We start from the raw sequence: 24278 nt of genomic DNA, 5'->3' as shown, positions 1-24278 counted from the left end.
TAGATACTTTCTCTTCAATAAGTCTTGCCAAACACCATCCTCATTTATTAATTTATACAACCACTTGCTCAAAAGACATTTGTTTTGAATCTCTAGATTATGGACCCTCAAACCACCCTAGTCCTTAGGTTGGCATATAATATCCTATCTAGTAAGTCTATACTTTTTCTTATATTTGTCCTCTTGAAACGTGATCTATAATAATTAATTTTTTGAAGAACCCCATGCCAATACCAATTTTTGGGCTACTACTTCCATGTATATGACGTCAATCTTGCAGTTGTTCAAAAATAAACTAGTGGTTATAGTTTTAAACTAAAGACAGTGGAACTAACTTATATCCCTTGTATTTTGATAAAGGGAGTAATCGTTAAGGTTAGGCATATGACTGGGTATACAAAGTGAGAGCCAAACTATTGATCTGTGCTCATCCGTATGGATTTCAGTTTCGGTTCGAAATTTCTGAAATTTCACTCCCCTCCAACAAGCAAATATATCTAGCAAAATTTTCAGTTTCTTTTTCCTTTTTTTTGTGAATTTGATAAAATATATTTAAATTTTGTTAAAATTTATTACATTTTTAAATAATTTCGGAACAAAAATAATCCAAATTATCAGAAAATTTCGGTTGCACCGAGATTCCAAAATTTTGGTGCAAACCACAGCGGCACTGATGCACAGCGGCACAGACACTAGAGTAGGAAAATCAATTGAAGCAGAGATACCTCTTATTGTTACTTGAACAACATCATACATCAACAGCTCAACAAACATGCAGGACTTGATCTCTCCACAGCACAACACTCCTGAGTCCTGACCGCATTGCTTAAAACACATCAACATATATAAAGAGTATATGGACCAAAATGACCGCATTGCTTTGAAAGTTCTCCAACAAACTAATTAAGCTTTACATTGATAGGACAACTAGAGAACTTCCACAGCAGTTACACCCATGCAAAAATGGCTATGGGCTCACCTAACCTAGCAATAAAATATTTCCGACGGATCAGAAGGCTTTTTTTTTGCAGCGACATGGGCAGGTTTGGAAGTGACCGGAGATACTTTTGCAGCAATCCAACACTAGCCCCTCTCTCCCAAACACCCCCTAACTTCCGGAGGCATGTCAGGTTTTCCAAATTCTCCAGCAGTATGCTCCACTTGCTAGAAGAAATGATAAGGGTTGTTAGTGATGTCAATTGTTGCAGGATCTCTTCTCCTCTTAGCTCCACCAAATTGTGAATTCTAAGCCATGGAAGGGATGAAGTACAGGCTTCTCTTCACAGCAGCTGTGGCATACTGGCATGAGGGGTATGTTCCATGGTGAGGAAGCGGAGAAATCACTGTTTCCTAGCCTCTTGTCGGATCACATATTCACATATTGGGGCAATTTAAGCCTTGTAGGTGAATAAGGTGGAGACAACCGATGATCTGGAGTGTCAAAAGACTACTTGGAGGCTTTATCACCTCGGGGGATTGCTCTGTGAAAGGGACTTTCATGTCCAAATATACAAACAGGAATTAGTCCACATGAATGATGCAAAAGAATTGTTACAACAATCTACAAACAGGAATTAGTGCACAGGGATGCATGTCCTACAAACAGGAATTCTTTTCGTGTCTGTTGAAAGCAGAAAAAACACTATTTTCAAACCATCAGCAAAGACACTGTTTAGCATGTGTGAATTTTTGTAATTCTTGCAAGAATTATACTGTTTCCCCTATTATTTACTACCTTGGAACCATCAGTAATACAGTCTTGAAATGCAAATATTCCAGGTTGTTGCAAATGAACTAAAATGTTCCATACGAAAATTTTCTGTGTGCGTCCCAAACAACACAAAAAGGCAAAATATCTACAGATCAATCAACAAGTAAACTGCACATGCAGGATCCTCTTCCCCATAGCACAACATAATAATCTAAATACTTTTTTTTAGATAAATACTTGTGCATAGCCAATAATTTTGTGAATAGGTCAGTTACATGAACAAGGATAGATGATAGCTGCTGAAATTTGATTAGAATAGATAAATCAACTGGATTCACGATGTGGAAAATGAGGAATTGAACAGGCCCAACACAATCAGGAGTGATCAGACTATCAGAGGGGAGACTAGTTTCGACAGCTAAGATGAAGGCATCAATTCTAGTAACATACCTTTCTGCAGGTCCCAAGTCACATGCTGACAATTTCTACTCATAAGGAAAAAATTCTTTCCAAGGGACATGAGCAATCTTTTGGTAATTTGGATCTCCAACCTTCTGGCAACTCTTCATGAACGACGGATCACATGTATTGAGCATAAAAAGTCGAAGAGTTGCGGGCAGAGTTGGAACAGACCTGATGTTTTTGCAGGAGAGCAAAGACAACTGCTGGAGGCAAGTTAGCGCCACCAAATTCTCTGGCAACCTTTTCCAGTTGCAGTAACAAATCTCAAGGGATGTTAGAGAAACAAACTGCTCTAGAATTTCTTCTTCGCTTGGTTCCTCAGCCTCCGTGTACAAGAACATAAGTGACTGTAGGGATGGGAAGCCATCTTTTGATAACAGTTGTGGCACAAGGTGCATGTCATCAATGGTGAGCTTGAAGAGGACTTGCACTTTCTCATCTTCTTGAAGTTGAAGTTCCGAAAGCTTCGGGCACTTACCAATTTCAAGGAAACGCAGGCTACTGAGATGATTTAGGCCTTTCAAACAGGTAAGCTGCGCACACCTGGTGATGCTGAGGTTCTGAAGCATAGCTAGAGACTTCATCACCTCAGAAGGGATTGATCTAATAAAAGGAATTCCCAGTAAGGTTAGACTCGTTAGGGATTCTGAACCTCTCAAGCAGTTGTGCAGGACTATGTCTGTGATGCCACAGAATGAGATATTGAGCATATCCAATGATGCAGGAAACAGAAATTGTGAGTAATCTTCCTCTCTTATCTGGCCTCGGATAAGCCTTGTAGGCAACTCATCACATCTGCCAAATATGTCCAATACCATCTGGTTGAACATGTCAGGCCGCTCATCAGCAAACCTATCTATTTCCTCCGGATGTGTCGTAAGATTCAACGAGGGCTCAATCTGAGATGTTCGTTCGATAAGCAGTGATCTCATCATCTCCACATCTCTCACACAAGTAAGAAGCAGGGAATGGCACAGCTTAATGTCTAGGCTGACCAGGCTATCTGGAAGCCTCGGCAACCTTTCTAGCTTCGGAAGATAATCAAGTGTAAGCTTGCGAAGATGAATAAAAAGCTCGCTGATATCGGGGAGAGCATCCAGATTGGAACATTCCACGAGTTCAAGGCATTTCAGGGTTCTATACCTTTGTGTCAACCAGCTTGGGTAAATCACACCACCATAACCATATATTTCCATTTCTGAGAGCTGTGACGGAGGGCAGAGGCCCTCAAGTATTTCTAGTTGGATGTCAGGAGAGCAACTAGTGTCACTAGACCATGCAAGTGTCAATGCTGTGAGGTACTTCTTGTCAGTTAGATTGGCTTCTACAGCTCTCTCCTTGCTTTCAACATTTTCAAGGCCACTGATTCTCAGGCTGCCACGAAGTTGATTTAGACTAGCTAGCTGCTGCAGTTCATACCCCTTCTCCTTCCTCACCGTGAAGTCACTCAACTCTCTAAGTGATTTCAGCTCCCCGACGCCTGAGAAACTCGAAATAAGGCCTGGGAAACTCGAAATGACCGAATATTTTAAATGACGGCCAGGGTTCCGAACGTGCCACAAATTGACTAGGTTGCTCATGTTTTCAACACCTGAAAACTCTAAAGCTCCTCCTTCAGTGACTTCTAGGATCTGCAAATGATATAGTTTACCCAAATTTTTCGGCAAATGTACCTTCCTCAACCCAAGGCTACTAAAGGTGAGACTGCGTAGGTGTTTTAAGTCACAAATGCAGGGCGGGATCATTAGCATTTGGCCACCTACATGTACATGTGCTTGCACCACACGCAGCTTCTTCAATTTAGTCAGCATGCGCTCAAGTGCTTCTATGGTTATCGATCCATAAATGATTAGTGTGCGCAATTTTTCCAACTTGCAAACCTGCTCTGTAAGCTTCATGGGATCATATGATGTGACTAAAAGATGGCGGACATCAGGAGGGATTTCTTTCATTTCATCACCACCTTCAACACGAATGCAATCATTTCCAACAACCTTCACCGCCAATTCATGCAGCAGATCATGCATACTAAACTTCTCATTCTCACTGGCATCGGCGCCAGCAGCTTGAAGAAATGCACTGGACACTAGTTCATTGAAGAACCGCTGACCTGCTTTTTTCATTTCTGCAATAGAATTGGTGTTCTTTATAAAGCCTTCTGCCATCCATAACTTAACTAAGTTGTCACGTTCAAACACATGTCCTGGGGGAAACATGCTACAATAAGCATAGCAACGCTTAACCTGTCCATCCAGCTGTCGGTAACTCCACCACAGTGTTCGCATGGTATCATCCAGCACATCATCATCGTCTTTAAGTTGTGTCCAAGACTCGATATCCCGTATTTCACGTAGTCGGGCTCCAACTACTCTCGCTGCTAATGGTGATCCCTTTAGTTTTTTCGCGATCTCTCTACCAATTGTTTGAAATGTTTCTAGTTCTTCGCCATCAAGGTTCACAACATCAAGCGCATAATGCATGAAAAGGTTGAAGAAATCCTTCACACATAATTCATTTATTTTCATAGGGCGTTGAGCACCAAGGAATCTAGCTGCATCTGCAAGTCGACTTGTGACCAGGACCTTACTCCCTCTCTTCCCTACCTTCAATGGAGAAAGTAGTTGATCCAGCACCCTCACATCCTTCACAGGCCATACATCATCCAACACAAGTAAGAATCTTTTGCCAGACAGTTCTGCCTCCAACTTTATTCGTAGGGTGTCAAGATTACTGAACACACGGTCATGGGATGACTTCCCTGAAGCTGCTTCCAGCATCTCTCCATATATTCCGCGTACATCGAAATTTTGGGAAAGATGAATCCACATAATTGGGAAAAAGTAGTTGACCGTCCGTTCATAACTACAGACATGTTGTGCTAGTGTTGTCTTACCAGAACCAGGAATACCATAGATGCCAATCACAGAATAGCACTTGCCGTTGGAGGAGCTTGGTTCACAATCACGCAGGGGTGGACCCATCCTTGGTCCAAGGCCCAGGCGGGCCCAGCCTATTTTGGCCCAAATTATCCTTAGCATTGTGAAAAGCAGCCTGATCCCATGTTCCTTCAGTCCCAGGCCCCAGGTCATGGCCAAATTGACCCAAGACTTTTGTCCTTCCATTGTTCCATGGAGCATCCTTACTATCTCATCACGTTCCTTATCTCTACCAATTATGATTTCTGCAGCAGACGAGGAGGTCGTGAAAACCCTGGTCGCTTCATTGCCTTCTGTATCATTGCCCAGCTGTTTCAACAAGTTCCACCCTTCATCAGTTATTGTTTCTAACTTCTTTAAGATTTCCTTCAACTCGCTGGTTTTTCCCGAGATGATATTCTTTGCACGATCTAGCTTTTTCAGGACACCTGATTGAGAATTGACCTGCATCATAGTGGCAGAGTGGACATTTAAGGGAGCATGTGATGCATGTTACAGTAAAAAACTAGCATACGTCTAAAAAGAAAATAAAAACTAGCAAACGCATAGGCTGAACTCTTATTCCAAATAGCTAGATATATATAACCTCCTAAAAAAATATATAACCAAGTACTTTACACATTTGGTACGCTGCATTTTTTCTTAAGCTAAAATTTTGAATACTGGAGGTGAACATATTTTAATTGCTCTAATGCTACAATAAAGTAGTTTTAAAATTTTGGATCTCAAATATTTGAGGAAGTGATCATGTAACATTGTAACTTGTTTGTTGTACTTGTACCACGACTAAAACTACCCTTTAACTTTGGTTAATTAATATCGTAAGCATTTGCTCTCTCAGATAAGAATCCCCTTACTGTGAGTAAGTTGTCCACCAAAATTACTAATGGATAGGTAGAAACCATGGTTTGAAATAAAGGGTTTATTTCGTGCCCATCACACTTAAACATTCCAACAAAAGTTAACACACTTATCTAAATTAGGGTGATCAAATTCGTTGGCATGCCTTTGCAAGTCTTTGTTATACTTTTCTGAGTTACATCATGATGTATGGGACCTAATTTATTTGAAGATAATTTGTCATAATTGTGGCTACAACCAAATAGCTGTCAAGTTGACTAAACTTATCTATACTCCTTTAAAAGAAGGTGATGGTGGTGGCAATAAGGCCCTGATTGGGGGAGCTTGTCCCAGTTACAGCTTTTCCCAAAAGCTACTTCTGCTAGAAGCTGCCCCAAACAGTCCACAGCTTCTGAGAATCTGTAGATACAGATGCTGAAAAATGAACTAAGAAGCCAGAAGCTGGAGAAGCTGGGTTTCAGAGCTTTTCCAGATTCTCAGAAGCTGGCTACCAAACAGCTGCTTCTCATAATCTAAAGCTCCCCCAAACAGGCCCTAAATCTACCACCCTACCTATATATTCCCATTGTAAATTTTGCAAATTACCCCTTAAACTGTAGGTGACAACTGTAGCAGCATATCACGTAAAAGTTACAGTTTTGCGATAATTTCCCACGCTATTATTGTAGTAAACTGAAATAGGTCACTAATGTTACAGCAAACCGATAGTTTTGTCATTATAGTTGCAGTTTTCTGAAATTTACTCTAAAAAATTAGATTAAGATGAATATTCCCTATAGCAAAAGGATGGACACCACATTAATACATTTTCATTTGACTGTAGCAAAGCATAGACATTTAGCTAATCTATAACTAATATAAATATTCATATTTTTCCGTTCGTCACATCTATTTTTCGTCCGTACACAATCCGATTTGGTTAGCAATAGAGATAGAAAAAATTGCAAAACAAAAAAGGCGGCCGCCGACCACCACCGCCAGAGGGGGAAGAGAGGCGGCGGAGGGAGCTGCTGCTGCCAGATCCGTCAGCGGCGGTGGCGGCGGCGACCGTGGGCAGATCCGGCAGCGGCGGTTCTACCCGCAGACGCCGTCGTCACCGTTGACGCAGCCGTAGGAACGACCGTCGCCGAGGGAGCGCGGACGCCGACGATGCCGCCATTGGGAGGGTGCCGTCTCCGAGAGGGAGGGAGGGAGGGACGGCCGTCGAGGCCGACGTGGAGAGGGAGAGGGGGAGGGACGACCATCTCCGCTGTCTCCGCCGCACCCCGCCGTCGCCACGCCGTGCCGGTAAGACTGGAGGGAGAGGGGAAGAGGAAGAGGTCCGCCGTCACCGCCGCACCCCGTCGTCGCCCGTGCCGTGCCGGTGAGACGGGAGGGAGAGGGGGAGAGGGGGAGAGGGAGCGGTCCGCCGTCGCCGCCGCACCCCGCTGTCGCCCGTGCCGTGCTGGTGAGACGGGAGGAAGAGGGGGAGAGGGAGCGGCGCCGCTGGAGGGGAGGAGAGGGGAGGCGAAGCGGCGCCGGTGGGGGGAGGGGGAGAGGCGGCGTCGGGTGTGGGGGAGGCGGCTGGCTCGACTGGGGGGAGGGGCGTCGGAGGGGAGCAGGAAAGGCGGCGTCGGCGGCGGGGGAGGCGGCCGGCTCGGCTGTGGGTGAGGGGGTGCCGGAGGGGAGGGGATGAGAGGTGAGGGGAGGGGAAGCGGCGCTGGTGGGGAGAGGGGGAGGGGGAGAGGCGGCATTGGGGTGGGGGAGGCGGCTAGCTCGGCTGGGTGGAGGGGGAGGGGGAGGGGGAGGGTTAGGGTTTTCATCCATTTGGAACTGATCTAAGCCGTCCATCAAAACGAACGGCTCAGATCGATCGAGCGTTGGGCCGCACCACTTGGGCCGCACATGGGCCGGCGGTTCAGCATGCGAGAGGAAGAGTATAGGGATATAAATTAGACTTTGGTCGCTTGCGGGCTGAAGAAGAAAGTGGGCTGAAAAAGACCCATAGAGATAAAAGGATTTTTGTTTAATAAATGCTAAAATGATGTTTGTATTATCAAAATTAGCAATTAAGCTACGTAAATTCCAAGAAAATTTCAATAAGTGTAATTAATAATATAGAAAATTTAATAAAAATTAAATCCAACCATAACATTTTATTTCTCACACATACTTTACTTATAAATTAATTTAATTATATACCTAACTACTTAAAAAATACCCAAATATTTCCAATCATAACATTTTATTTCTCACACTTACTTTACTTATAAATTAATTTAATTATATACCTACCTACTTAAAAAATATCCAAATATTTCAGAAAATTTGTATTTCATTTAATTAGAATTTAATATGTTTTAATTCAATTTTATCTTTTTTCTTTCCGTTGCAACGCTCAACCACTTTTGCTATAATTTCAAAGAGTGTAATTAATATTGCAGAAAATTGATATTTCATTAAATTCGAATTTAATATGTTTTAATTCAATTTTCTCGTTTTTTCTTTCGCGATGCGAGCTAAGCAGGAATATTTTTATCCATCTTGATTATCATTAGCGCAATGAATAATTTACCTATCTTGGAACATTATTATATACATGTTAACGATGTACTTTATAGAATTTAACCGTTCCTTTACCCGTAGCGAAGCACGGGCATTTTGCTAGTCTAACCTTAAATGTGTTAAACTATGGCTGACAACCAAACACCTCATAGTCAGTGGCCAAATGTTCCGTAAACCTTGGTAGGGGAAGACGAGTAGGAGAAGAAAAGAATAGAAAGAGAGAAAAATTAAACACAAGCGAACAAAGGCATCAGCATTTGTTAGGTAAAACTGTAATTTATTTGATTAGAGTTTCTGACTCTTACTACTCTATTGAGCCCCGGTCATAAATGAATATTTAATGTTTAGGACAATATTGAGTTAAACGTGTAAAATTTTTTATCGCTAATTTTATGCTATAACTAGCAAAAATACCCGTGCGTTGCACCGGGTAATTACGGAGTGTGTATATTGACCAAAAGTGTTGTTTGGTTTAGCAAAAGTGCCCGTGCGTTGCACCGGGAAGCGTACAGATCAGAAAAATATGTAATTAATTAAAATACAAATTCACTGAAATTTTTGGTATTTTTAAGTACATATGTGTATAATTAAATAAATTTACAAGTAAAGCAAGTGTGAGAAATAAAATGACATGGTTAAATTTAATTTTATTAAATTCTCCATGATTAGTTACGCTCTTTGGTATTTTATTGGAATTTTCAGAGCTTAATTGCTAATTTTAATAATGCAGACATCATTTAATAATTATTTAATTGGAAAAAAGAAAGAAAATCCTTCCTTTTAGGTTTACTTAGAAATAAACACATTCAAGAACTATAATTGTATAAATGCTTCTGAAAAAAATGAAGCACTAAAAATGAACTTTTCTTTTTTCGGCCAGAGGGACCTAATATAGACTTATTTCTGGCCCTTGCCGGTTGGCCCACAGCCTTTTGCGCACGCGCGGGCTCACTTCCCCTCCCGCAGGCCACAACCTAGGCTTGGGCCGGAAAAGTGGCCTCACTCTCGATCCCTCTTGGGCCGATTTCGGCCCGGCCGACGCCGGCCGTCTGATCTCTAGGGTTTTGATCGGACGGCCAAGCATCGATATCGGGGAAACAAAACCCCCTCCCTCAGCCGCCGAAACCCTAGTCCATTTCGCTCCCTCCCATCTCTCTCTTCACCGCCCTCCCCTCAGCGCCCCCGAGCGGCGGCGGCGACGGCGCCCCTCCTCCCGCGAGCGGCAGCGGCGGCGGTGGAGCCCTCCCCTACCACCGACGGCGGCGGCGGCGCCCTCCCCCACTACCGGCGGCGGCTCTAGCGGGAGGGGCCCCCACCACCGACGTCGGCGTCGGCAGCACCCTCCCCCACCACCGGTGGCGGATCTAGCGGGAGGGGAGGCGGCGGCATCCCAGTGGCGGCGACGCTCTCCCCTGCGTCCTCCCCCACCACCGGCGGCGCATCTAGCGGGAGGGGCCCCCTCCACCGACGGCGCCCTCCCCCACCACTGGCGGCGGATCTAGCGGGAGGGGAGACGGCGGCGGCCCGTTGGCGTCCCAGCGGCGGCGCGCTCTCCCCTCCACCGGATCCAGCAAGAGGGGAGCCGCCTGCAGCCTGCCGTCCCTACGGTGGCGACGGCGGTGGTTCGGCGACGGCGACGGCGACGGCGATGGTTCGGCGATGACGGCGGAAGCGTTTTTGTGCATGTGATGTTCTTGTGTTGTCGTTGTTGTTGATGAAATATGTTCTTGTGATCTTGTAGTAGTGTTTTATGTAGGATTTTGTAATGATTCCGATTTGTATTTGGATTGAGATTGAGATTTTGTTTTGGGGTTGGGTTGGATTGGATGTGTGATTTGGAGAGGAGGTGTGCGTGAGGTTATGGAGGGACGAAAAATCGATGTGACGACCGGAAAAATCCAAATATTTATATTAGTTATAGATATTGCAAGTGTTTTTAATATGAGATACCTGTACATGTGTGCTCAGTGCTCTTACCTCCATGGGACCACCATATATCAAGCCCGGTACAGAAACAAAAACTAAAGATATGGATAAAGTTCAGAGTAGATAAGAAAGCACTCTAAAATAAGGATCCTACTTAGGCCTGACTAAGACCACTTGTGTCATATTCATACTTGCCTACTTTGTTTTACTTGGACAAAAGGATACCTGAGAGTATAAATACAAGGTCTCATAGGAGGGTAAAGGGAACAGATCTAAAGCCAAGCCAAGACAATTCAAGTCACATACAATCTCATCAAATCAACATTGGAGTAGCTCGACAACAACTAGCCGCCGACCATCATATATACAACAGCTCTACACCAACATAGCGGCAAACTAGATTAGGTTTTCCTCTCTGTCCTTTGTACCCATGAGATTGATATAATGGCAGCACCAACCTCGACCAAACATGAGTAGGGCTTTTACCCATCTACCTCGACCAAACATGAGTAGGGCTTTTATTCATCCCGAGTATCTGAACCTGTATAAAAATAGGATTGGTTTCTGCAAATGCAGCATTCAATAAACCCAATGGGTGTTCTCGATCACCATTATATGACTTTATTTCCACCAATTTTTTGGAGTTGAATCATAAAAGTGTGGATCATTATAATAATGGTTGTTATTATTTCCTATTAAAGTGTAAATTAGCCCCTTTAGCACTTCTAAACCTGGTTGTATGCGTTCATTCGAGGGCTAGAGCTATTGTTTAGTGTACCCTAATGGCAGTTTTAACCTAAAGTGTTGAACTCGCGTTGTAGCGCATTTCGTTTAAGAAAACAACCCCCGCTCAGATGCGTCTATTTCGCAGGTTTGAGGTAGTCCCTTTATGATTCTACCTTGTTTTCAATCAGGGTCGTAGTGCCTTCTATCGAGCGATATAACAGCGGTGACCTGTTTTAGACCACCTATATTGTGCTACCCTTAAGAGTTTATCACTAAAATCAAGGCATATCTCCCTCGCTCTCACTACAACTTCATTTACATTACTCATAGTAGTTGTACCAGCCCACATAAACGAATATACCTAGATACACCATAAGGTGGTTGGAATGTTAACCATCGATGGTGGCATACCAAGTAGTTAGGAGGACTGATATTTAGTGGATTCGCGAAAATATGGGGTCAAAATCTAGATTTTCTGACAAGAGATACTATGATGATTTCGGACCAGGAAATAAAATTTGGCCAGACTATGGGTACCCCTAATGGGCGATTGATCGCCGTGAGGATGGGGTAGCGATCAGATTCGCTCCCCACCTCCCCCCTCCCTCCCTCCACCTGGTTTCCTTTTTTGGCACCGCATTACTTTCCTATTTTAGTAAATTTATACACCTAAAGTTTACACATCTAAAGTTTAGAGACCAAAAGTTTATAAGTCAAAAGTTTATATATCCGATTCAAATTTGAATTTGAATTCAAATATTTTTTTATATATAGTATTTCTGTACATCTAAAGTTTATACACCTAAAGTTTATAGGTCAAAAGTTTATATACCCGTTTCAAATTTGAATTTGAATTCAAATATCCGATTCAAATTTGAATTTGAATTAAAATATTTTTCATATATAGTATTTCTATACATCTAAAGTTTATACACCTAAAGTTTATAGACCTAAAAGTTTATACTTTTAGACCTAAAGTTTATATACCCGATTTAAATTTAAATTTGAATTATATCTGATTCAAATTTGAATTTGAATTCAAATATTTTCTATATATAGTATTTCTATACATTTAAAATTCATAAACCCAAAGTTTATAAGTCAAAAGTTTACATACCCGATTCAAATTTTTTATATATAGTATTTCTATACATAAATTTTTCTAACTTTTGTTTTTTAAAAAATTTTGTGTGGTCTACTGTAGTAGAAAGAGAAGAAGGAGAGGAGGAAGGGGGAAGAGGGAGGAGTACATCTAATAGTATAGGGGAGAGGGTGGGCGGGTGGGGGAGCGATCACCCGCCCATTAGCCTTTCCGCCAGACTATCCCTCTATATCAGAACAATCATTGTACCAATCTTCAATTTACCCAATGTGATCAACATGGGGTTCAAGACGCCACTATGGAGAACATTAGTTCAACATCGTCGATCACAAGGCCCAGAATAAAGGGTCCAATCCAACCACTCCAAACTGACATCTGATCCATCACTCAAAATCCATCCGGTTCAAATTGGATGGCAACAAGGCCGCATATCAACGGCTTCTCCCATCGATTACAGATGGTTATGATAAGTCCCCCCTCACCCGACAGGGCAAGCCTAATGGGCGGGCGATCAGCACCCCCGTCCCTCCCATAACACGCACACGTCTCCCCCTTTCTCCCCTTCCTACCACACTATAAATTTTAAACCATTTAAAAATATAAAAGAAATCCAATACACTTGAAAACATATTCATGTGAATAAACTTTATACTTAAAAATATGGGACAATTTTGTTTTTGCCCTCACTTTGATATCTAATATTGATTTTGCCCTTACTTTTTAGGGTTTTTATTTTTACCCCCACTTTTTTGAACCGAAAGATACTTTTGCTCCTGTGTTGGATGGAGGAGTTAACAGTGTTAAATAGGGCATTTATGCCCTCTCCCATATCTATTCATTAATTGTGTTTTTGCCCCCTCCACCTCAACGCCGCTCCTCCCGACACGTGAAGGAGGCGGTGAGTGGGCGGAGGAGGTCGCCAGCGTGGATCTGTGAAGGAGAGATCAGGGAGGACGACGCTGAGAGGGCGCCGGCAGTGGTGAGATGGACCTTCTATTCTTCTTCCTACGCCAAGTAGTAGCACCAACAACACAACAAACCTTCTTTTGGTTCTGTTCATGCTCAAGCAAACAAGCAGCAGCAGCTTGTTGTCGGGTTGAGCAAGCAAGTTCGTCCTTATCAAGGCTTCATCAAGCAATAAGAAAATAGCAGCAGATCTGGAGCAGCAAAAGCGGACTTCATCACCGCCACGACTTCTGCATGCTGGGGGATAGCGCCTGATGCACGCGGAGGCCTGCACCTTCCTCTCCTAGGCGACGTTGGCTCCGAGCTACGCCGCCGCCCCCTCCACCCCGCCACCTACCCCTCTCCCCGCCGCCGCCTAGCGCGCCGCTTGGCCACCGCCCACTCACCGCCTCCTGCACGCGCCGGGAGGAGCGGCGCCTGGCTGACGCCCATTCTCCTCCGCCGCCCGCTCACCGCCGCCAACGGCGGCTAGGCTAGGTATCAGTTGTTTTTTTTGATTTTAGGTCTCGGGTTTGACTGTGCAGCGAGAGGAGAGAAGAGAGAGCCTGGAAGTGTTAACTCTTTCACAGGGATAAAAAGGTAAATCACTAATTCGAAAAATCTTTATTTCCTATCATAAACCCGGTCCCACTAACTTCCATCCAAACTACGGATAAACGCCTCTTTTGGTTAAAAAAAAGTGGGGGCAAAAACGAAAACCCTAACAAGTAGGAGCAAAATCAATATTAGAGATCAAAGTAGGGGCAAAAACAAAATTGTCCTAAAAATATATATACAGGAATTCCGTAAATATAGACTTTATGTATATAAATATTTTATATAAAAATATATTTGAATCCAAATTCAAATTCAAATTTGAACCGGGCATATAAACTTTTAACCTATAAACTTTGGGTATACAAATCTTGATGAAATTCCGTACATGTAGACTTTATGTACAGAAACATTCTATATAAAAATATATTGGTATAAACTTTTAATCTATAAACTTTGGGTATACAAACTTTAGATGTGTAAACTTGATGAAATTTCGTACATATAGACTTTACGTATAGAAATATTCTATATAAAAATATATTTGAATCTAAATTCGAATTCGAATTTGAACCGGATATATAAACTTTTAACCAATAAACTTTGGGTATTCAAACTTTAGATGTGTAAACTTGATGTGTACTAACTTTAGGTGTATAAACTTACTAAAAGAGGAAAGTAATGTGGTGCAAAAAAAAAAAAAAAAAAGAAGTAACATGCAGAGAGGGCTAAGATCAATCGCGCGTTAGCTTTTCCGCACCCGACATGCAGTTGACAAAACAAATCAATCGATCCAATGGCCATGCCAACCTTCCAGTCACATAAATTCACGGCCCACCGGTACTTGTTTTTGATTTTTTTATCATAATTTAGAGATATAAAAGCAATGTTTGCTAAGTAAATGGTTGTTTTAAGTTAATAAATGAGCAATGTGTTTGGCAAAACTTATTGAAAAGGAAATACCTCATTAATCGATCAAAAAATCAAGTTGGGAGGAAACAAGGTGATTTCTATTTTTGGTCGGGTCTTATGAAAGTTAAGTATAGGATCCTAGAAAGTTAATAATGGTGAACAAGTACCCATCTTTGTATTCTAGAGTTTGTAGAAAAAATCCTTAGGGCCTCTTTGATTTGGAGGAAAAACATAAGAATTTTAGAGGATTTCAATCCTATAGGAAAATTTTCTATGAAGCCCTTTGAAACAAAGGATTGAATCCTATCCAATCCTTTGAAATTCCTATGGAATGGACAATCCTATAGAGATTTTGGAGAAAATTTAGCAAGAGCTTCAACCTCTTGCTAACTTTCCTTTGAGTCTATCTCTCTCATCCAATTTCTGTATTTTTCCTGTGGTTCAATTAAACGGTCATTCCTGTGTTTTTCCTGCGTTTTGCAATCCTCTGTTTTACACTTACATTCCTATCAAAATCCTATGTTTTTCCTATTCCTATGTTTTCTCAATCCTGCGATTCAAAAGGGGCCTTAGATTGCAAATGTTATGAGTTCGGTTCCACTCAATATTTCTTTTAGGAGAGTAGAATATTTCTCAATCTGATAAATTGGCACAACCTGTGTGCTTCAATTGTTCATATTCTTTTGACTGAAGAAAATGACGTTTTTCTATGGAACCTTCATCAAAAAGGTTAATTCTCAGTTCGATCTATGTAATTAGCTTTAATCAATAGTAGTTATACTGAGAGGAATAGGATTGTCTAGAAACTCAACATGCCCATTAAAATTTAACAAAGGATAATTTGGCTAGAAGGAATTAGAATAGTAGTATGAGATTTTTTTTTATGAAAAATGAGACAATTTATCATTTATTCTTGGATTGTCATTTTTCCAGATTTCTTTGGAGTGCAGTACATATTGCTTTTGGGTTATACCCTTCACATAGTATATTTCATATTTTTAGGGATTAGTTTGTGGGTATTGATAAAAAGACCAAGAAATGTATCCTTATAGGAGGATATGCAATATGTTGGGCTCTATGGTTTAGTACCGATGATATGTTTTTTAATAAAGCACCATCAAAATCTTATATACAGGTACTTTTCAGGGCAATGTAAATAAGAGTGGAAAATAAGAGGGGGGAGTCAGAGGTGGAAGGGAGTACTTACCTAGGCACCTAAGTATCATGAGGTTAATCCTCAAGAGGAAGGATTAGAGGAGATTAATTCCACACCATAATATGGATAAATACAACCAGGCCTTAAGGGGATAAGAGAATATTAGCCGGTTCAGCTTTTTTAATCGAAAAGTAATGGTTGGATGTTTTACCTTTTTCATATAAATTTTAGGATATTTCTAATTTATTTAAAAGAGCGATACACGATGCGCGAACGGTGATGAAAACGACGAAAGCGGTAAAGCTACGGTCCGAGAAGATAACACAGTTGCAGCTCCATGTTGATGCAGCTCCATGCTCATCCCTTGCTAGCCACGTGCAAAGATTATAACAGAGAGATAGATTAAGATCCGCCATTATCACTGACATGTAGGCCTGACGACATCGGGTTCATATGTAAGTGACAATGACACGGTACAATGACTGCAGAGCATCCTGGTCCCAGAGAGAAACAGAGAAAAGAGAAGGCAAAGCCAATCAACAACGTCACGGCAACTCCACGCACAGAAGCTAAGTCGGGGTAGTCGGGAGTTCCGGTGATGATGACCCATGTGCGAGCGGCGAGAGGGCAGAAGCTGGAGACCGGCGGGTGCCGGCGTCCTCAGGGGCCTGAAGTTCCCATCTGGCAAGGACGGCTTGAGTGGAGGAGTCAGATCTCTCGGAGAGTGCAGCGCGTCCGGGGCTGGCGACGGGCGGCGCGGAGGCTTGGGCAGCAGCCGGCTGTGGAGACGGCCAGTGCGACGACCTGGTTCACGGAGGCGGCTTCCTCGACGCGGCGAAGAGGCAAGCCCCGTCGGCGAGGTCCGCACAGGGGGCCGGCCTGTGGAGAACGCGGCGACCACCACGAGCACTGCCCGGAGAGGAGCTGCCGTGAAGGGCCACGGTGGTCTCAGATCGGCACCAGGTCACGCCCGGAGGCTCCGTCAGCGGCACGAGGAAGATGCTGCTGCTTGACCAAAAAAATCGACGAAGGACGAGGTCGATCGAGGAGACCGAGATCGATCTCTCTCGGCGACAAAATGACGACACAAATGAACGGTGACCAGCTGCCTAGGAGATTGATTCCTCCAGGGCGATTGTAACAACGATGAAGGAAAAAAAAAACGGTGGCCGCCCCTGATCACCCGGGGGCGACAGCGGTGGAAGCGTGAGCGGTGGCTCTAGTCGTCCGCTCTGATACCATGTTGGATAGTATATGTGGATTGATTGCATTGAGTCATAGAGACCGGTATATATTACATGGGAAGTAGATAACGAAGGATTAATATATGGAAAGATTTCAAAAAAAAATCAGTCATATCCTAATATAGCAAACATGTCCTCTAAGGGCATGTAGAAAGGTAGAAAGATAGAGTCAGATATGAGCTCTATGTTAACTAGAGACTAGCATTCTACAACAGTTACAAACAATATGGTCTCTAATCATTAATATATTCAAATACTTTTTCTTACTCTTCTTTTTTTTCCTTTCACCACCATGTAACAAAATTTGCTCTAATAAATGCTAAGAGTCGACTCTGAGCCATTATCACTCATAACAACGATATCTCTTTCTCTTTCTTCTATGTCATCAAATTTACTTGCATCGTAATAGAGAGACCACTAATAAAGACCGTTCTACATGCCCTAACAACACTCGTCAGAGCGTTCAGCACATGATGACTCAGCAGCTTTTATATAATAGATTTGTACAGTGGTTAATATGAGCACCCAGGCATTACCAATTAAGTCCAATTAGGAGTTTGAAAAATAATACTCCCTCCGTTTCTAAATGTTTGACACCGTTGACTTTTTAGCATATGTTTAGCTATTCGTCTTATTCAAAAAATCTTATGAAATATGTAAAACTATATATATTCATGAAAGTATATTTAACAATGAATTAAATGATAGGAAAAGAATTAATAATTACTTATTTTTTTAATAAAACGAATGGTCAAACATGTTTTAAAAAGTCGAATATTTAGGAACGGAGGGAGTAGTTAAAGCTGGAGAAATAACCTGGTTCTCTATACGGTGGTAATCGGCGACATCCAAGATATCCTCGGCGTCGTAGAACGCGGAGTGGAGCCTGCCTGCCCACTTCTCCAGGCTAGGTCTCTTCCCACCAGGGATCTTCTCCGCGTGCTCCAGCAACAGCTCCAACCTTGGTAGAATGCGGGCGTCCAGATCCAGCAGCTTCTCGGATTCGTCGATGCCGTGGAGGGCGAAGCCGTGGTTGAGGAGCCTGGTGGTTATAGGCGACGCGATCCACCCCAGCACCGAGATGGCCCACCCAACCACGGCAACCTCCGCCATGATCGGCGTCTTGCTTTTGCTTCTCGCTCAGAGAGAGAGAGGAAGGGGGAGAGAGAGAGACTGCGTGTATATGACAGGGAAACGAATCGAATGGCTTCCTTCTTATCGCAACCCACAGGCCACAGTAGTCAACTACTCAAGTCGTCGTTGGATTATTTCGACATGCATGGGAAATAATTTCCTTCTTATCGCAACACACAGTAGTCAAGTACTCGAGTCGTCCTTGAATTAATGATATTTCCTTGAGACGCAACTGCAGCCAGCCCATTGGGAGCGAAAAGCCTAATCTAGTAAAACTGAGCAGAGTACCTATGTATTACGCGCCTAATCTAGTAAAACTTATGTATTTTTTAAGATAATGAAGTAAAACTTATGTTATCAAACTATATAATCTTTTTGTCTATGATACTCACTTCTTTCTTTTCATCTTAGAAAGATAAATATTATTATGTTTTCAGTGATGCTAACAATGACCTTTGCCACCATAGTCATTGATCATCTACCCTATAGTTCAACAAATACTTTTACTCATTCATCATGTGACACATCCAATGATCCAAAATCAACCGATGAAGCCGATCCAACGGCTCCGATTGATTAGAAATCGCGCACATCTCTCCGTCCCCATCAGGATCGTGTAGATTGAGTATTCGAGTCCCCACCTGGCTCGCAGGGCGCAGATTGCACAACTTTCTTCTTCCACATCGATCAGATCGTGCTCGCACTCACCCTCCGCCGCCTGCCGCCGGTCTCTCCCTCACCTCCGCGCAGCCGGTCTCCATCCATGCTGCGTGGAGGAAAACCGATCTCCTCACTCGCCTCCGCGCCACCGATCTGCATTCCCACCGCCACAGATCGACGCCACGCCACCTCCGTCGTCCCCTTCCGCCGCCGGACTCCTCGCTTCGCTCCTCCTCTCCTCCTCGCTCCTCCCCGCGTGCTGCCCAGATGCTATCGTCGTCGTCCGCTTCCGCCGCCGGAGACAAGGTCGTCCCCAGTCCCCCAAGTAAAAATATGATTCAAATGAAATTGGAATATTATACGTAAATTTTCGAAGAAAGTGCAAAATAAAATAAGGAATTCATAGTAAAAATAAACATATGATTCTTATATATAAACAATTTCAATTGAGACATCAATGCAGAAACTTTAGCATAAAATAGAAACGAATATACAAAAATATTTATGCGCGGATATTCACAACATGTAGTATAGTAGCTATGATGTTGAATTTAAATTTTGACTCATTCTAGATTAGCTGTGAAAACACCTCCTCAATAGATAATTGTGTGCGTACTAAATGCCTAAAACACATACTCTTTCATTTGATTATGAAATTAATTGTCAATCTACATGAATCAAGAAAATGTTATATCAAATATTTTTGTCCGCAACACAATCAAGTATCTATTTCGTCGAGCAATATAAGGAAAAAATATCCTTCCCCTGCCACCAAAATTACGGAGATCTTTAATAACGAACACATCTTACATCCATACATTTATACACATCAATTCATAGATATATTTACTAATCTGATAGTAAAGGTGGCATTGAAAAAAATCTACAAAATTGAAATGCGGACTTGAGAAAATATTGCAATCGAACTTACGCAGCTGGCTTATGTTGAAGTTCAGCAATGTAAGTAAGTATGAATGGCTAATCCAACAGGGAGCTGTTAACTCTCCCGTATGCTTTGCCTCTACGAACACAAACACATTTTTTTTTTTTGAGAACAGATCAATGCATTGACCCGGCTTTGAAAGAAGAGTCCCGCTCCGGTGCTTTCTACCTGAAGTAGAAAACAATCTGAGCCGTTGATCATATTTAGTTGGAGGGTTTAGATTTAGTTCTACTCCCACCAGAGCTAGTAGTAGTAGAAATTTGGAAGAGTATATTCGTCCAGGATAATAATTTAAGTAGGGGTATTATCATAGTTTATCAGTATCTAACTCACCCTCTCCATGCGCCAACCCGGGCCACTACATCGCGCTCGTCACCCTCTGCGTCGCCGAGGAGATGTGGCTGCCGCCACCGCCGCCGGCGCGGGCCGAGCGGCACGGCACGAGCACGGTGCGGGTGACGCGGGTGAAGCTGCTCAAGCCGCGGGACACGCTGATCCTTGGCCAGGCGTACCGCCTCATCACCGTCGACGAGGTCACCAAGGTGCTGCAGGCGAAGAAGGAGGAGAAGTCGAGGAGGGCGGCGGCGCAGCATCACCTGGAATCCAAGCCCGCCGGCGCCGCTGGAGTTGGGATCAATTCCGGCGGCGACGACCAAACGCGGCCTATTAGGCCTGCACATTTGTATATTGTTTCCTGCAGATACAGTTGGTAGTAAGACAAGTGCTAGAGATTTGCCAAGTTAGGTGCCAACACCTGAACTCGAGTTCCCCTGCAATGAACAAGGTTTGGTCGTTGAAGAACTGAAATGATTGACAGAACAGATCATCAAAGGGAAACTGGAGCATCATGCCATGTTTGTACATGGCTGCAAATATGTTCTGTTGGGGATAACTACCCTAACCTGAATTTATTTTCCTTTCTTGATGAATCCTACTCTCTCATGTCCCAAACACAACTTTGGTGTCCTAAATTATAATGCTATCAGGAAAGCAAGTGCTTTTCGAGCCAAACCTACTCATACAATTTCCATCTATCACCCATTTACAAATACCAATCCTAAAAAATTTCAGAAGCTTGGCTAGCACATCTGTCCAAAACAACATGGGTTTGTGGCTGTACAAGAAAGCACCAGAAAAAAAAATCAACCATTGCTGGTTGGTTGCCCGGTACAGATTTCAGTAGGCAGAATGCCAGAATGTGAAAGAAAAAGCCCCAAATTCCATGGCAGAGAGCCACACAAATCAACGCACGTGCACCACGGAGGAGTGGTCCTTCTCCTGGAGCTTGGAGATGACGGACATGTACAGGTCGCGCACGTAGCGAGGCGCTGGTAGGGCACGCCGGCCGCGGTCACCGCGTCCGCTTCCTTCGCATCGAGGGACGTTCGATGTGTGCAAGCAGAGCGAAACGATTTTCCCATTCAATCAACGCTGGCAGTGCCGCCGACCGCGTCGCCGCTGACGGGAGTAGCGATAAATTTTTTTAAGGAGTAGCAATCGTACCTGATGCGAGCGATGAGACAGAGAAATATCCCATGCCAAAATTACCCCTAATCTGTATTAAAAGATTACTAATATACCCTTTAAAATAAAGGGTCGAGATTAATTCTACTTGTAGTAGATACTTTAAGTAGAGAGCACCGGAGCGTAACTCTTGAAAGAAAGCCTAACAACATACAGAAACAAAACACATAAAGACCAGCAAACCAGCAAACAAAACACAATGATTCTAATAATCTGAAAAAAAATAGAATGGTGATGCTTTCATAAGAGAAAATAAGAATATTAGGGCTGATGCAAATTTACGAAATGTATCAAAGTACAACATTTAAAAATGTCTACAATATTTTATCAAACACACGGTCCGCATGTTAAAAATTCTCCATTCAGGAATTTTATCAGAGGGATGAGAGGGGATCAAGAGAAAAGTGCTAGTGAAGATATAGAACACCAACAAAATTTGGGAGCAGTAGGACCAATGAATGTAGAAGCTATGATTAATTAGATCGACTCACTGCCACGGTACCAGAGCATGGAATTGTCTATTCATGCTCTCGAACTTAGAGCAACCAAATTTTACCATCAAAGAGAAAATAGAAGTATTTTAGCTATGCTAGAAAATAGTATAAACATTATTACTTTTAGTCACCCACATCCAGTTAGGCAAATATGCATGGCATGTCAAATAGCAAGTACACCACAAATGACTGGTTCAGGAATGGAATGAGTGAGCTTTCAGAGTATAATGATCTATAATTCAGAAAAATTACGAATTACCCCCCTAACTATCATGGTCGGCCGAATTATCCCACCGAACTCGAAAACCAGACATTCTTTACCCTAAACTTTCAATACCGGACGAATTACCCCCTTGACCTAATCCAGAGCGGTTTTGTCTTACGTGGCGTACACACGTGGTAATCTTAGTCAGCATTTATTTTTTTATGGTGGGGCCACATGTCATATATACTCTATTACGTCTCTCTCTCCCCCTCTCTCTGGGGCCGTCGGGCGCAGGTCGAACGCCGCGGGCGGTCGGCGCGCACGGCGCCGCGCGAGGGTGGGTGGTGGGCGGCGGCGGCGGGTCGACGAGCTCGGCCGGCTCCGGTGGCAGCGGCGGCGGCAGTGAGGGCGGCGGGACGTGGAGCGAGGCGGCGGCGGCCGGGTTCGACTACCTCAGCGTGGTCTACGGCAACGCCGCCGCCTCATGCTGCTCGCCGCGCACCCGGAGTGGCAGGACCGCGCCCGCGCCGAGGTGCTCGAGGTCTGCGGCGGTGACGGCGCCGCCGCGCCGGACTTCGACATGGTGTCCCGGATATGGACGGTGGGGATGGTGGTGTAGGAGACGCTGCGGCTGTTCCCGCCGTCGTCGTTCGTGGTGCAGGAGACGTTACGGGACATGTAGCTGGGAAAGCTGCTGGCCCCCAACTCCTCAAGGGCACCTACCTGTTCGTCCCGGTGTCCTCCATCCACCACGATGTCGCCGCCTGGGGCCCGACGGCGAGGCTGTTCGACCCATCACGCTTCCGAGACGGCGTGGCGGCGGCGTGCAAGCACCCGCAGGCGTCGTTCATGCCGTTCGGCCTCAGCACCCGCACCTGCCTCGGCCAGAACCTCGCCCTCGTCGAGGTCAAGACGCTCGTCGCCGTCGTCCTCACCCGGTTCGAGTTCACGCTCTCGCCGGAGTTCGGCCTGCGCCTCCGCATCCGCCGCGCCGCCAAAAGTAAAGGAAAAAAAGAACGAAAGAACACTGAAAATAAGCAATCTCCTAGGTAGTAATAAACACCGACTCCATGGAATTACACTACAGGTTACCAACCCAACTAAGCTTCTTTCTTGCTTGATCGATGCATGCTGCTTGCCGGTCGCAGCTCGAGCTCCTACCAAAAGCACACAGACGCGGCGGCCGGGGCGTGGTCGACGCCGGAGAGGTGGCTGTAGCGGAAGCGGCCGCGGTGGATGTTCCGGCGGCGCGAGACCCAGGCGAAGCAGAGGCGGAGGGCGCGCGCGGGGCCTCCGGAGCCCCATGGCCGCGGCGCGGCGGAGCCTTCGCAGCCCCGCCGAGACGACGCGCCGTGCCCGCGCCCGCGGCGAGAGCTCGACGTCACACGAGAAGTGGTAGCTCCGTAGGAACAACTGCCTCCGCTCCACCTGCCTCCGACTGGGCGCCGCCCCTCGCCTACCTCCTCCTCCAGCCGTAGCCGCCGCCGCTTGCCTACTCCGATTGGGCGTCGCCCCCTCGCCTACCACCTCCTCCAGCCGCCGCTGCCTTCACCTGCCACCAGCCTGCTCCGACTGGGCGCCGCCCGCGCTGCGTCGGACCGGCCTTGGCTCCTCGCCCGCCGCCGCCCGCCGCTGCCTCCGCCCCCGCCCGCCCCGGCCTCGGCTCGCCCTTGCCCGCCAGCCGCCGCCTCCTCTGTTCACCAAAGGGAGAGGGGTAGAGAAGCAGAGGAAAAAAATGCAGACTGGTGGGCCCCACCGATTTTTCTTTGTTTTTGCTGACTGTATCGCCACGTGTATGCCACATAGGCTGAAAACCGCTTCCAGTCGAGTCAGGGGGTAATTTATCTGGTTTTAAGAGTTTAGGGTGTTAAATGTCCGGTATCGTGGTTCAGGGGGTAAATCGTACTACTGTAATAGTTCCGGGGGTAATTCGTAATTTTTCCCCATAATTCACTTTTTTTTTTTAGAATCTAAAAAAAGCATCAATAGTATTGTACCTGAAAACAATATTGCTTTTAACCTTGGGGGAGAGGTGGGCAAGAAGTAGGGCAGAGCAACACATGACTGAAGGAAAATCAGCTACTGCAAGCACTGCCCTGCACATTATTTAACGCGTTAAAAAATAGCTGATTTTCCTGCCCACCACTTGTTATTTAAATGCATTCTGTTATATATCAGCAAGCACCTATTAATCCCGCAATGCACGCGTTAGAAAAATAATAATAATTACTACTCACA

At 44.4% G+C, this 24278-nt stretch overlaps 3 protein-coding genes across 4 annotated transcripts; 2 read left to right on the top strand and 1 right to left on the bottom strand.

Moving 5' to 3' along the window:
• Positions 1-688: 688 nt before the first annotated feature.
• On the bottom strand, positions 689-18251 carry LOC127770997 (putative disease resistance protein RGA3). Of its 2 annotated transcripts, XM_052296776.1 has the most exons (3): positions 17897-18251; positions 2162-5553; positions 689-1493 (listed from the first exon to the last, which is right to left on the bottom strand). In XM_052296776.1, exons 1-2 carry the CDS (start codon positions 18191-18193, stop codon positions 2197-2199), a joined length of 3654 nt encoding a protein of 1217 aa, XP_052152736.1. In that variant the 5' UTR covers positions 18194-18251; the 3' UTR covers positions 689-1493; positions 2162-2196. The 2 variants fall into 2 exon arrangements, with proteins under 2 accessions (XP_052152736.1, XP_052152737.1); XM_052296777.1 differs by lacking the exons at positions 689-1493; positions 2162-5553 and adding an exon at positions 10107-10981.
• A 1946-nt stretch (positions 18252-20197) lies between these two features.
• LOC127772342 (uncharacterized) lies at positions 20198-20530 on the top strand. The gene has a single exon (XM_052298372.1). It carries the CDS (start codon positions 20213-20215, stop codon positions 20528-20530), a length of 318 nt encoding a protein of 105 aa, XP_052154332.1. The 5' UTR covers positions 20198-20212.
• A 1494-nt stretch (positions 20531-22024) lies between these two features.
• On the top strand, positions 22025-23321 carry LOC127771654 (cytochrome P450 714D1-like). The gene is made up of 2 exons (XM_052297580.1): positions 22025-23089; positions 23189-23321. The coding sequence occupies exons 1-2, from the start codon at positions 22635-22637 to the stop codon at positions 23256-23258; spliced, it is 525 nt and encodes a 174-aa protein (XP_052153540.1). The 5' UTR covers positions 22025-22634; the 3' UTR covers positions 23259-23321.
• The last annotated feature ends 957 nt before the right edge of the window (positions 23322-24278 follow it).

This window comes from Oryza glaberrima, chromosome 4 (assembly GCF_000147395.1).
Source record: "Oryza glaberrima chromosome 4, OglaRS2, whole genome shotgun sequence".
NCBI lineage: Eukaryota > Viridiplantae > Streptophyta > Magnoliopsida > Poales > Poaceae > Oryza > Oryza glaberrima.
This window is presented reverse-complemented; position numbering and strand designations above follow the sequence as displayed.